Genomic DNA, 11,920 nt, shown 5'->3' on the forward strand with positions numbered 1-11,920 from the left:
AATTGGGCCTGATTTGCATAATTAAGATCCATGATTGGCCTGACTCCTGATTGGCCTGATAGCCTAACGAGCCTCTGTTCTAACGAGCAGCTTTTTTTGGTTCTATTGGAAAGAATCACGGGGTGCACCTTTAACCCTGTGAGACCCAAGCATAAATCCAAATGAGGATAAAAATGTATTACCCTTCAGAAATACTTCTAATAGGCCTCTGATTATGAAAATAATACAATTTCTGAATTTCAAGTTTGTAGAATAATTGTATGTAAACTTAGAAAAAATGCACCATTGAGCTTCAATGGTTGGACAAATTAGACCTTTTTTTGTATTATCACATCAAAATGGATCAAGAGCATTGACATGTGATGGAAAATATTGTCCTCTGGTATATACACCTAAAATGAGGTAATATTTTGTCTGAAATAGCTAAATTGATCAACTTGATCTATCCAAATGTTAGTATTTTGCTATCAAATTCATGTTTTTGAAGGATCAACTATTTTGTGGGTTTTCTATGTATGGAGAACATTTAACTTATTTTTTGTAATATTTGGTTGTCCTTTCTAGTTTAACTTGGAGAGATAACCTTCTTCACCATAAAATTAATGGTCGTCAATGGCAGTATTCTAACCTCATAAACCACATTATTTTGATATGTAGGGGAAACATCAACGTTACTCCTGAAGCATTTCATTTTCCATATTTGCATTATTTGGAAGGGAAACAATCTCTCTTACTTGACCATCAACATATGAATGTGGCCCCATGTCTCAGTTTTGCAACCCTTTAAGCGCAATGATGCATTTTTGCAATACTTATAAAACTACCTCTAGCTCAGAATGTTTGTTTCTAAATAAATAAATACATCTACATAATCACTACATCTTAGAGAAAAAAAAAAAGGTCAAGTCATGTACTTGCATGGATGGCTACCAACATACAGTATGCTGGTGTAGGAGACCAGTGTGATCTCAGATGAGTGGCCATTTTTCTAATGTTTCAGAGGCTACTGATGACATAATAATCATCTTGGCACACACCAAATACTACTAAGAGATACATCTGGGTCTAGGGAGATGAACTAGGTAGTGTTTGACCAGATTTTTTAGTTTAGGACCGGTACAGGATGCAATCTAGGCAGCGTTGCATTTTTACAACCGTGGGTTAAGAGGGTTAAAGGGGTGAGTCACTCACACTGCCCTGTGGAGCACCATAGGTCTTTCATTATGACTCATTGATATTAGTCATCTATTACTCCGAAAGGATCAAACCCAATTTAGTTTTATTGGCCATGTCTATGTCCCTAATGGCATCCTATTTCCCATTGGCCCTGGTCAAAACTAGTGCACTACATCGGGAATAGGGTGCTATTTGGGACGCAACCTAAATCTCCCTTTCCACCACAGGGGGGACTGTTGTGAGTCACAGGGCATCACTTCTGGTGTGACACAATCCCACCTGATTACTAGAGACAGACAGGAAGCAGCAGGAAGAGTGCCCAATAAACCAGGGTTTGTATTCATTAGGGCATGCAACGGAAAACGTTTTGCAACAGAAAACAAAAATAAGTGTTGCTTACTAGACAAGTTGAAGTTGTCCCTCCCTGTTTCAGCCTGTTTTCTTTCGTTTGGTGCCTAATGAATACAACCCAGATGTATAGAAGAGTAATACCCCTGACCCACACCCATTGGAATGCTTTAGTAAAACGCAGGTTTAAGAAAGACCAAGAAAGACTAGGGCAGCCAGAGTGAAACATATTCTATTGCACTATGACATGGCATTTTTAGAGAAACACATCCATAAACTATTCTATCATCTATTTCACCACAGATGGCCCAGTTTTATCACAGGGCACTTGGCCCTTATTCAGACCTGATCAAATCCACCCACATTCCTCACACAAAGCATTGTATCACCCTCTCACACACACCCACAAACACACTCACACACCCACACACAGGAAGGGAAACCACAACCAACTGAAGACTTCGATGATTAGAGATTAGACCGCTCTTACCTCCAGATGTGGTGCAGGGTTGAATCCACACATATTGCAGACTTGGGCGTGACACTGGGTGCAGGTGTTGTAGTTGGGTGGCTCGGCCGTCACCCCCACGTTGAGACTGGTCTTACACAGGGGACAGCAGACACCTTTGGCCTGCTGCTGGGGGTGTCCCTGTTTGGGAGCGTGGGGTCCCTGTTGGGGAGCGTGGGGTCCCTGTTGGGGAGCGTGGGGTCCCTGTTGGGGAGCGTGGGGTCCCTGTTGGGGAGCGTGGGGTCCCTGTTGGGGAGCGTGGGGTCCCTGTTGGGGTGCTTGGGGTCCCTGTTGGCCAGTATGGGGTCCTAGTGGTTTCCCAGCCCCAGCTGCAGGTCCCTGGGGTCCGGCTGGTTTGGGGGCAGGTTTGGGGAGCTGTTGGGGCTGAGGCGGAGCAGCTACTGGGTTATCTGATATGAGGGTGCTGGCCTGGTTGAGGAGGGAGGCACCGAAGCCACCGAAGCCTCCAAACAGCTTCCCAAAGGTCTGCTCGGGGGCGGAGGCCGGGGGTGGGGGCTGGCGGGACGGGGAGCTCCCTGCGCTGCGTGTGTGGTCCTGGCGGAGGGGCAGGGGCTGGTGGGCAGGGGAGCCACGGAGGTCAGGCTGGGACGGGGCTTTGGCCATGCCTGGGAGAGGGACGGCTCCTGGGGGGAGACGAGCCCCACCTTGACCCTGGCCCTGGGCTGGAGCAGGGCCCCCTGTACCTCTCTGCTGCTGAGGGGTCTGTCCCGGGCCTGGACCAGTCTGTCTGTTAGGGCCCGGTGGGGGCTGGGCCTGTGTCGGAGCCTGGTGCTGGGTTAGAGGCTGTGCCTTAGGTGGGGCTTGGGGCTGGGGCTGAGGTTGGGCCTGGGGCTGGGGTGGGGGCTGAGTTTGAGATTCAGAGATGGGCTCTGGTTTGGCTTGGTGAGACGGAGAGTGAATCTGCTGCTGGCTCTTGGAGCGAGGTGTCTCCATGTCCATTCCCAAAGCTCTCTGCATCTGGCAGTTCAGACACAGCCACTCCTGGACCTACGGTAGCAATAAAGAAGAAATAAAACAGTATTAGCAAGAGATATCTATACAGACTACTATACATACCCAGTGTCACCAACTGAATTCACTAAAATGATTGAGCGTTACCTGATTGGTGTTATTAACAAAAATCAATACATCCATTTCTGAAAACATTATAGCTAATCGATGGATGTTTGTAAGGAACAAATTGCAGAAATCATATGTCAAATATACATTGAGCAAGAGAACTGGGGCTGTATGTATCAAGCGTCTCAGAGTGGGAGTGCTGATCTAGGGTCAGGTCCCCCTGTCCGTAAAATGCGATCTAAAAAGCAGAACTGATCCTAAATCAGCACTCCTACTCTGAGAAGTTTGATACACCTTGGCTTGCCTCACTAGGAGCATCTTGTTGGTAAACAGCAGGGCTGATAAATGATGATGTAAGTTTACTGACACATGGCATGGGATCTATCACCTTCTGCCCTCTCTCACGCTGTCTTGTCTCAGTCTTTCTCTCCTCGCTACTCTCTTCCTCACTTTGCCTTTCATGTCTTCATCCTTCTTCACTGTCTCTCTTTCTCCCAGCTTCTCTCTCTCTCCTTCTCCTTACTCCCTCTTCATCAGGCAGATACTGTAACAAGATGGGAGTGACACCCACCTCTCCCCCACTCTCCCTCTCCTTCTCCCACCATCTATCCCGGCCCATAGACCTGGTTGGTAATTGGCATCATGGCGCGGGAACAGGGGACATGGAGGGTGTGGTCTTCAACTCTGACCTTTAGAACGCAGAACCATGTGGCCCCTAGTTTCACTCACAAACCATACTAATAATGTTTACTAGTAATATATGCCATTTAGCATTTGACTTATAGTCATGCGTGCATATATTTTTCGTATGGGTGGCCCAGCACGAATCGAACCAACGATTCTTGACGTCGCAAGCACCATGCTCTACAAACGGAGCCAGCCACACACACACACACACACACACACACACACACACACACACACACCCACACACACACACACACACACACACACAAACACAAACACAAACACACACACACACAATGCAAAAAAAGAAAGGCCCCGTCTTCCCAGACATCCCTGTTACAGCAACAAAGTATGATTTGAGAGGACAATATTTTCAGACTAGATCTTTCATTTAATCAGTAGCGGTGTGTGGGTAAAATCACTGGGGAAGCCAATCCAGAAAAAAAAGCCATATTACAACCTATGTGTTGTGATAATTGCATTGTTTGCTCTATAACCTGTTAGTTCATATGCCTCGTGACCGTGATATATAGGCCTAAAGGCCGAGACAATAAGAAGACACAGTGGTAGAATAAATTCAACCACACATTTGTTTCATTACAAAACCGGAGAGCAACATCTGTCCAGTGAAGTCTATGACTCTGTCATACAGTACACGCTTTTAGTTTTGTTGTCCTAGGCTACCTGGCTAAAATACTTGCTTGCTAGCCTAACTTCCTTTCATGGGCAATGATACGCCAGGCCAGCTAGTTAACATTAACATTCTACATCTAGCTAAATATTGGACTTCCATCCTCTCAAGCCAGGGGCACAATGTATGAATTTATGGTTTGATCAGAATCGCCGTTATTATCATTGGCCACAAGTCCAAATCTCTATCTCCATCCATGGCTAATTTAGGAAAGGGACGATTTTAGCTAGCTAGCTAGCCAGCCACTGGAGGACAACAACACAACGAGATGCAACAATTCAATTTTTTTCTGTCAATAATGTTCTTTGCCTTGTGATGTGATTGGTCTGAAGCCAAATCCAAACTAGCTTCCCTTGACACTTTTTTTGGGTGCGCCAGGACCATTCACAGCTGTCACTCAGTTTAGCTCAATGCTGATTTGCTATTATTTTATTACTTTTTTATTAAGGGAGGCCAAATGCTCAACCATATAATACTCTTTCTGACCAGACACCATCAGATAGATACGCTACACATACTGAGACAGAGAGGCGCTGTTTCATTCGCTCGGATGCTTTCTCCAGTGAGATACATTCAGTCTCTTGCGAATTTATGGAAATGTATTTTTCTTGCAAAAAAAATTTGGGAAGCCTGGCTTCCCTTGGCATCCATGAATACACGCCACTGCATTTAATGGCTGTTTATGGTCTGTGGCAGTGATTGCAACTAAATGAGTTTGTCCTTACACCATTAAGTTTCTCATTTGTACTGAGATGTAATTAATATTGTCTTGCATATTTTTTCTCTGTCTAGCCAGTCTGTACCAGCCACTATTGATCATTGCTCATTAAGATGATTCCCTTATTATTTCCCTGCATGTTATTGCTCAGAAGTTCCAATTTTGAACTCCTTCTTCAAAAGCATGCAGACACACATATCGGTATATAATTTCACTCAAAAACACACAACTCTGTCTAATTTCGCTCACAAACACACAGACAGACACACAAACTCATATATTCACACATACACAGAGACAGACACACAAAATGTAGCTACATATTCAGTTCTACAAAGACATACACAGAGTTGTATATGAAAGAATTTGAGATACTATATGTATTGTATTTATATATCTCTGTTGGGCTAACATGTCCAGCTACAGCCAAGATGCCATGGCTATGTTGTGACATGCAGTCCAGATCCACTTCAATCAATTTCAATCAATTTTATTTTATATAGCCCTTCTTACATCAGCTAATATCTCGAAGTGCTGTACAGAAACCCAGCCTAAAACCCCAAACAGCTAGTAATGCAGGTGTAGAAGCACGGTGGCTAGGAAAAACTCCCTAGAAAGGCCAAAACCTAGGAAGAAACCTAGAGAGGAACCAGGCTATGAGGGGTGGCCAGTCCTCTTCTGGCTGTGCCGGGTGGAGATTATAACAGAACCATGCCAAGATGTTCAAAAATGTTCATAAGTGACAAGCATGGTCAAATAATAATCAGGAATAAATCTCAGTTGGCTTTTCATAGCCGATCATTAAGAGTTGAAAACAGCAGGTCTGGGACAGGTAGGGGTTCCATAACCGCAGGCAGAACAGTTGAAACTGGAATAGCAGCAAGGCCAGGCGGACTGGGGACAGCAAGGAGTCACCACGGCCGGTAGTCCCGACGTATGGTCCTAGGGCTCAGGTCTCTCAGTTGGCTTTTCATAGCCGATCATTAAGAGTTGAAAACAGCAGGTCTGGGACAGGTAGGGGTTTCGTAACCGCAGGCAGAACAGTTGACTGGAATAGCAGCAAGGCCAGGCGGACTGGGGACAGCAAGGTGTCATCATGCCCGGTAGTCCTGACGTATGGTCCTAGGGCTCAGGTTCTCAGAGAGAAAGAGAGAACGAGAGAATTAGAGAGAGCATACTTAAATTCACACAGGACACTGGATAAGACAGGAGAAGTACTCCAGGTATAACCAACTAACCCCAGCCCCCCGACACATAAACTACTGCAGCATAAATACTGGAGGCTGAGACAGGAGCGGTCCGGAGACACTGTGGCCCCATCCGAAGAAACCCCCGGACAGGGCCAAACAGGAAGGATATAACCCCACCCACTCTGCCAAAGCACAGCCCCTGCACCACTAGAGGGATATCCTCAACCACCAACATACAATCCTGAGACAAGGCCGAGTATAGCCCACAGAGGTCTCCACCACAGCACAAACCAAGGGGGGGCGCCAACCCAGACAGGAAGATCACGTCAGTAACTCAACCCACTCAAGTGACGCACCCCTCCTAGGGACGGCATGAAAGAGCACCAGCAAGCCAGTGACTCAGCCCCTGTAACAGGGTTAGAGGCAGAGAACCCCAGTGGAGAGAGGGGAACCGGCCTGGCAGAGACAGCAAGGGCTGTTCGTTGCTCCAGAGCCTTTCCGTTCACCTTCACACTCCTGGGCCAGACTACACTCAATCATATGACCTACTGAAGAGATAAGTCTTCAGTAAAGACTTAAAGGTTGAGACCGAGTCTGCGTCTCTCACATGGGTAGGCAGACTGTTCCATAAAAATGGAGATCTATAGGAGAAAGCCCTGCCTCCCGCTGTTTGCTTAGAAATTCTAGGGACAATTAGGAGGCCTGCGTCTTGTGACCGTAGCGTACGTATTGGTATGTACGGCAGGACCAACTCGGAAAGATAGGTAGGAGCAAGCCCATGTAACGCTTTATAGGTTAACAGTAAAACCTTGAAATCAGCCCTTGCCTTAACAGGAAGCCAGTGTAGGGAAGCTAGCACTGGAGTAATATGATCAAATTTCTTGGTTCTAGTCAGGATTCTAGCAGCCGTATTTAGCACTAACTGAAGTTTATTTAGTGCTTTATCCAGGGTAGCCGGAAAGTAGAGCATTGCAGTAGTCTAACCTAGAAGTAACAAATGCATGGATTAATTTTTCTGCATCATTTTTGGACAGAAAATTTCTGATTTTTGCAATGTTACGTAGATGGAAAAAAGCTGTCCTTGAAACAGTCTTGATATGTTCGTCAAAAGAGAGATCAGGGTCAAGAGTAACGCCGAGGTCCTTCACAGTTTTATTTGAGACGACTTTACAACCATCAAGATGAATTGTCAGATTTAACAGAAGATCTCTTTGTTTCTTGGGACCTAGAACAAGCATCTCTGTTTTGTCCGAGTTTAAAAGTAGAAAGTTTTCAGCCATCCACTTCCTTATGTCTGAAACACAGGCTTCTAGCGAGGGCAATTTTGGGGCTTCACCATGTTTCATTGAAATGTACAGCTGTGTGTCATCCGCATAGCAGTGAAAGTTAACATTATGTTTTCGAATAACATCCCCAAGAGGTAAAATATATAGTGAAAACAATAGTGGTCCTAAAACGGAACCTTGAGGAACACCGAAATGTACAGTTGATTTGTCGGAGGACAGACCATTCACAGAGACAAACTGATATCTTTCCGACAGGTAAGATCTAAACCAGGCCAGAACTTGTCCGTGTAGACCAATTTGGGTTTCCAGTCTCTCCAAAAGAATGTGGTGATCGATGGTGTCAAAGGCAGCACTAAGGTCTAGTAGCACGAGGACAGATGCAGAGCCTCAGTCTGATGCCATTAAAAGGTAATTTACCACCTTCACAAGTGCAGTCTCAGTGCTATGATGGGGTCTAAAACCAGACTGAAGCATTTCGTATACATTGTTTGTCTTCAGAAAGGCAGTGAGTTGCTGCGCAACAGCTTTTTCTAAAATTTTTGAGAGGAATGGAAGATTCGATATAGGCGGATAGTTTTTTATATTTTCCGGGTCAAGGTTTGGCTTTTTCAAGAGAGGCTTTATCACTGCCACTTTTAGTGAGTTTGGTACACATCCGGTGGATAGAGAGCTTGACACACACTGGTTGAATCAACGTTGTTTCCAAGTCATTTCAATGAAATTACGTTGAACCAACGTGGAATAGATGTTGAATTGACGTTTGTGCCCAGTGGGGAGGGCTCTAGATCTGTTCTGTATCTGACAACTATCCTCCACAAGACTGGTCCTGTCAAGCATATACAGTAGGTAATGTCCCAAATTTCACCCTACTCCCTATTTAGTGCACTACTTTTGAGCAGAGGGCAGTGGTCAAAAGTAGTGCACTAAATAGGGAATAGGGTGCCATTTCAAACAGGGCAAAACAAGTGTATTAAATAGACAACTAGAACATATTACAACTCCAACCAGCCAGGCACTATAGTGTCGAATCACTATGCCTGGTTGGTGAATACTAGCAAAAGTGTAGAATCCCTCTCGTTGCATGCATGGTGAAGGAAACCTCACCAGACCACATCATATTACCCTTGAAATTACCCTGATATTACATTTGTGAAAGAACAGTTTGAATTGCTGTTCAAATAGTCCAGAGTTCCCGAGGTGGAAGCTAAATGAGTATTAGCTATTAGCTACACCAAGTGTGAATGAGAGCTTGTCCCAAACGACACCCTATTCCCTGTATTGCACAACTTTTGATCAGGTCATTTGGTGCCATTTGGGACACAGACGAGATCTAGTATTGTTGCCATAAGCCCTGCTGGACCATAGTAATGGAGAGGGCTGAGAGGAGGAGGAGGCTGTTACATCTATTATGCATATTTCCCATGAGGTTTTTGTTGATATTTTGTTCACTAGGTCAGGTGGTCAATGAGAACAAGTCAGTGTGTTTCTGGGTCAGTCTGTCTGTCTGTCTGTCTGTCTGTCTGTCTGTCTATCTGTCTGTCTGTCTGTCTGTCTGTCTGTCTGTCTGCCAGTGTGTGTGTCAGTCATTCAGTCACAGCAGTATCCCACACCCTGTTTTAGTTCCTGTAGTCTCTCTGAGCTTGGAGTGACGAGGCATTACTTTGAACAGTCAATCAACCCGGTACGCTCACAACAACAGTGGGCAGCAGGGAAAAAAGACCTGCAAAAAAACAAGCCAGGGAGCCCTCTCTCGCTCTCTCTTTGCCATCCTCTGTTATAGTTTCTCTCTTTCTCCCTTTTCTCTCTTTCGTAGCATCGCTTAAGACAGTTAAGTTAACCTTTATGAAATCTGATCTTTCATGGAGAGCCAGCACTCGTTTACCTCTCTCTCTCTCTCTCCCTCTGTCACTCTCTCTCTCTGCCTGTTCTGAGGCAATCATGTGGATCTTTATGAAATCTGATCTTTTTTTTTAAATGAAAAAGCATAAAATTACAGCAACACTATCACGGTCTCTCCCCCATTTCATTTCATTTCTCTCTTCTGCCCTCCCTCCATCTTGGTCTCCCTCTACATCTTTATCACTCATTCCCCTGTCTTCATCTCTCCATTGCCGTCCTCTCAATCTTCATTTCTCTCCCATCTTGTCATCCATTTTCTACTACTCTAGTCGTTGCTGGTAGTGTGTGTGTATGTGCGTACTGCATCCTGTCACCTCCTGCCATGGATTGAAACACAAATTACAGATATCAATGCTTCATGGAGAGAGAGAGAGAGAGAGAGAGAGAGAGAGAGAGAGAGAGAGAGAGAGAGAGAGAGAGAGAGAGAGAGAGAGAGAGAGAGAGCGAGAGAGAGAGAGAGCGAGAGAGAGAGAGAGAGAGAGGGTGGGTGCGTGCGTGCGTGCGTGCGTGCGTGCGTGCGTGTGGAAATCATTTAGCAGTGAGGAGCCTACAGAGAGCTGGATCTATGGCATCTATTACAGGGATAGACCACAGCACTATCATACAAAACACACACTGTCTAAATGCCAGTGGAAAACAAATATGTTAATAAAGTCTAATCAGGATCTATTCTTCTCACACACCCTTTTTCTTGTTTTTGCTCCTCTATCTTTGCTGGCTGCCATGTCAAGCTAATGCTAAACATCATCAGGTCTCAGCCAGCCACACCCTCAGTCAAGCAGACAGACACACTGTCTGCGTCTAAAATGGCACCTTATTCTCTACATAGTGCACTACTTTTGGCCAGAGCCCATACTTTTGAAGGAGCCCTGGACCAGAAAGATAGTCAAACAGGCAGACAGAGACACTGGCTACGTCTGAAATGGCACCCTATTCCCTATATAGTGCACTGAATAAGGCATAGGGTGGCATTTGGGACGCAGCCGCAGACAAACACAGTGGTAATACGAGGAATGGTGTAGCAGACCGAGACAGACAGAGACAGGCATAGGTACTCTGGTCAAGTAGGGGCCCTGGTCAAGAGTAGTGCACTACATAGGGAATAGGGTTCCATTTGGGCCGCAAGCCACAGCCAGACACAGTGGTACTGTGAGGAACGGTTGATCAGACAGACACAGACCTAGACATAGCAGTAGACAGACGGAGAAGCCATGCCCTGCAGACCAGTCTTCTGCAGTACCACCAAGCTGCAGCCGGCTAGGCTGCATGGTGCTGCTGAGCACTGCAGTTTGGGGAGAAAGGATGAATTCGAATGCAGTGGTTTATCAACTAGCACAAAACTGGGCCAAGAGACATCAAAAGGCCCCCCTATGGCTTTGTAGCGTACACACACACACACACACACACACACACACACACACACAAACACACACAAGTGAACGAAAACGCAAACAAGCGCACACACATTCTCCAAAGGCGTTTCCCTCGTTACTAAATGTTGCTAGGCTGGCATTCGAGTTCTAAAGCAGAAACCTTCAGCGGTTGGAAGGGAAATGATCATACACGTCTTAAAAAGGTGATTAGTGAAAACCTCTCAGTGTTGTGAAAATCTCATTTCGATGTTGTGCTGCAGGAAATGACAGGAAGTTAAAAGGCCCAGCAGGGGCTTCAGTAGGGCTCCCATAGGCCTGGCATCAGTAGGGCTCCCATAGGCCTGGCATCAGATTGAATAACACTCAGGTGAGATCCAGAGTATTCTGCTACTCAGTGTAGTACACTGAGCAGCAGAATCAGTGGAGGCTGGTGAAGGGCGTACAGCACATAATAATGTATTGGAACAGAATCCATAGAACAGTATCAAGCATATGGTTTCCATGTGTTTGATACCATTCCATTTATTCCATTCCAGCCATTATTATGAGCTGTACTCCCCTCACCAGCCTCCACTGATTCTGCTGCTCAGTGTACTACACCAGTGTTTATCAACCTCCGGTCCGTGGGATAGTTAACAGTTATAGTAAGTCAGTTCTACAGAGCCAGTTGAAACGCAAGCGGCCCCCAAAGGAGGACAAACCATTTTTGAGAAACCCTGTGCTACACAGAATATTGGACTGAGTATGAGGTTCGACTTAGGGGCAGAGAAGTACTCTGTTAAGTTGAAGTATGAAGCTCTCTGCTCTCTAAATAAATGGAGCCTTCAGCATTGGTGAGGAATCGGCACATTCTACTGAAGTGAGATATGGAACTTCTGCCCAAGTGATGCCTGGACAGTTCCGCTAGCTCAAGAAAGACATGGAATATTCTATTCAGGTAAGGTATGCAATGTTTTGTCAATGT

The 11,920-nt window shown here is 45.5% G+C and overlaps 1 protein-coding gene across 1 annotated transcript in view; it reads right to left on the reverse strand.

The window, feature by feature from the left end:
• The window catches only part of LOC311138863 (protein bassoon-like), a gene marked incomplete at both ends in the record, with an annotated part of 129,142 nt that overhangs the window by 77,731 nt on the left and 39,491 nt on the right, over nucleotides 1-11,920 (reverse strand). The window contains one exon of the mRNA XM_084173658.1: nucleotides 2,015-3,040. Within this exon, the coding sequence (XP_084029784.1) occupies nucleotides 2,015-3,040 (1,026 nt within the window). The remainder of the gene's footprint in view (nucleotides 1-2,014; nucleotides 3,041-11,920) is intronic.

This window comes from Coregonus lavaretus, assembly GCF_964263955.1.
Source record: "Coregonus lavaretus genome assembly, chromosome: 12".
NCBI classification, from domain to species: domain Eukaryota; kingdom Metazoa; phylum Chordata; class Actinopteri; order Salmoniformes; family Salmonidae; genus Coregonus; species Coregonus lavaretus.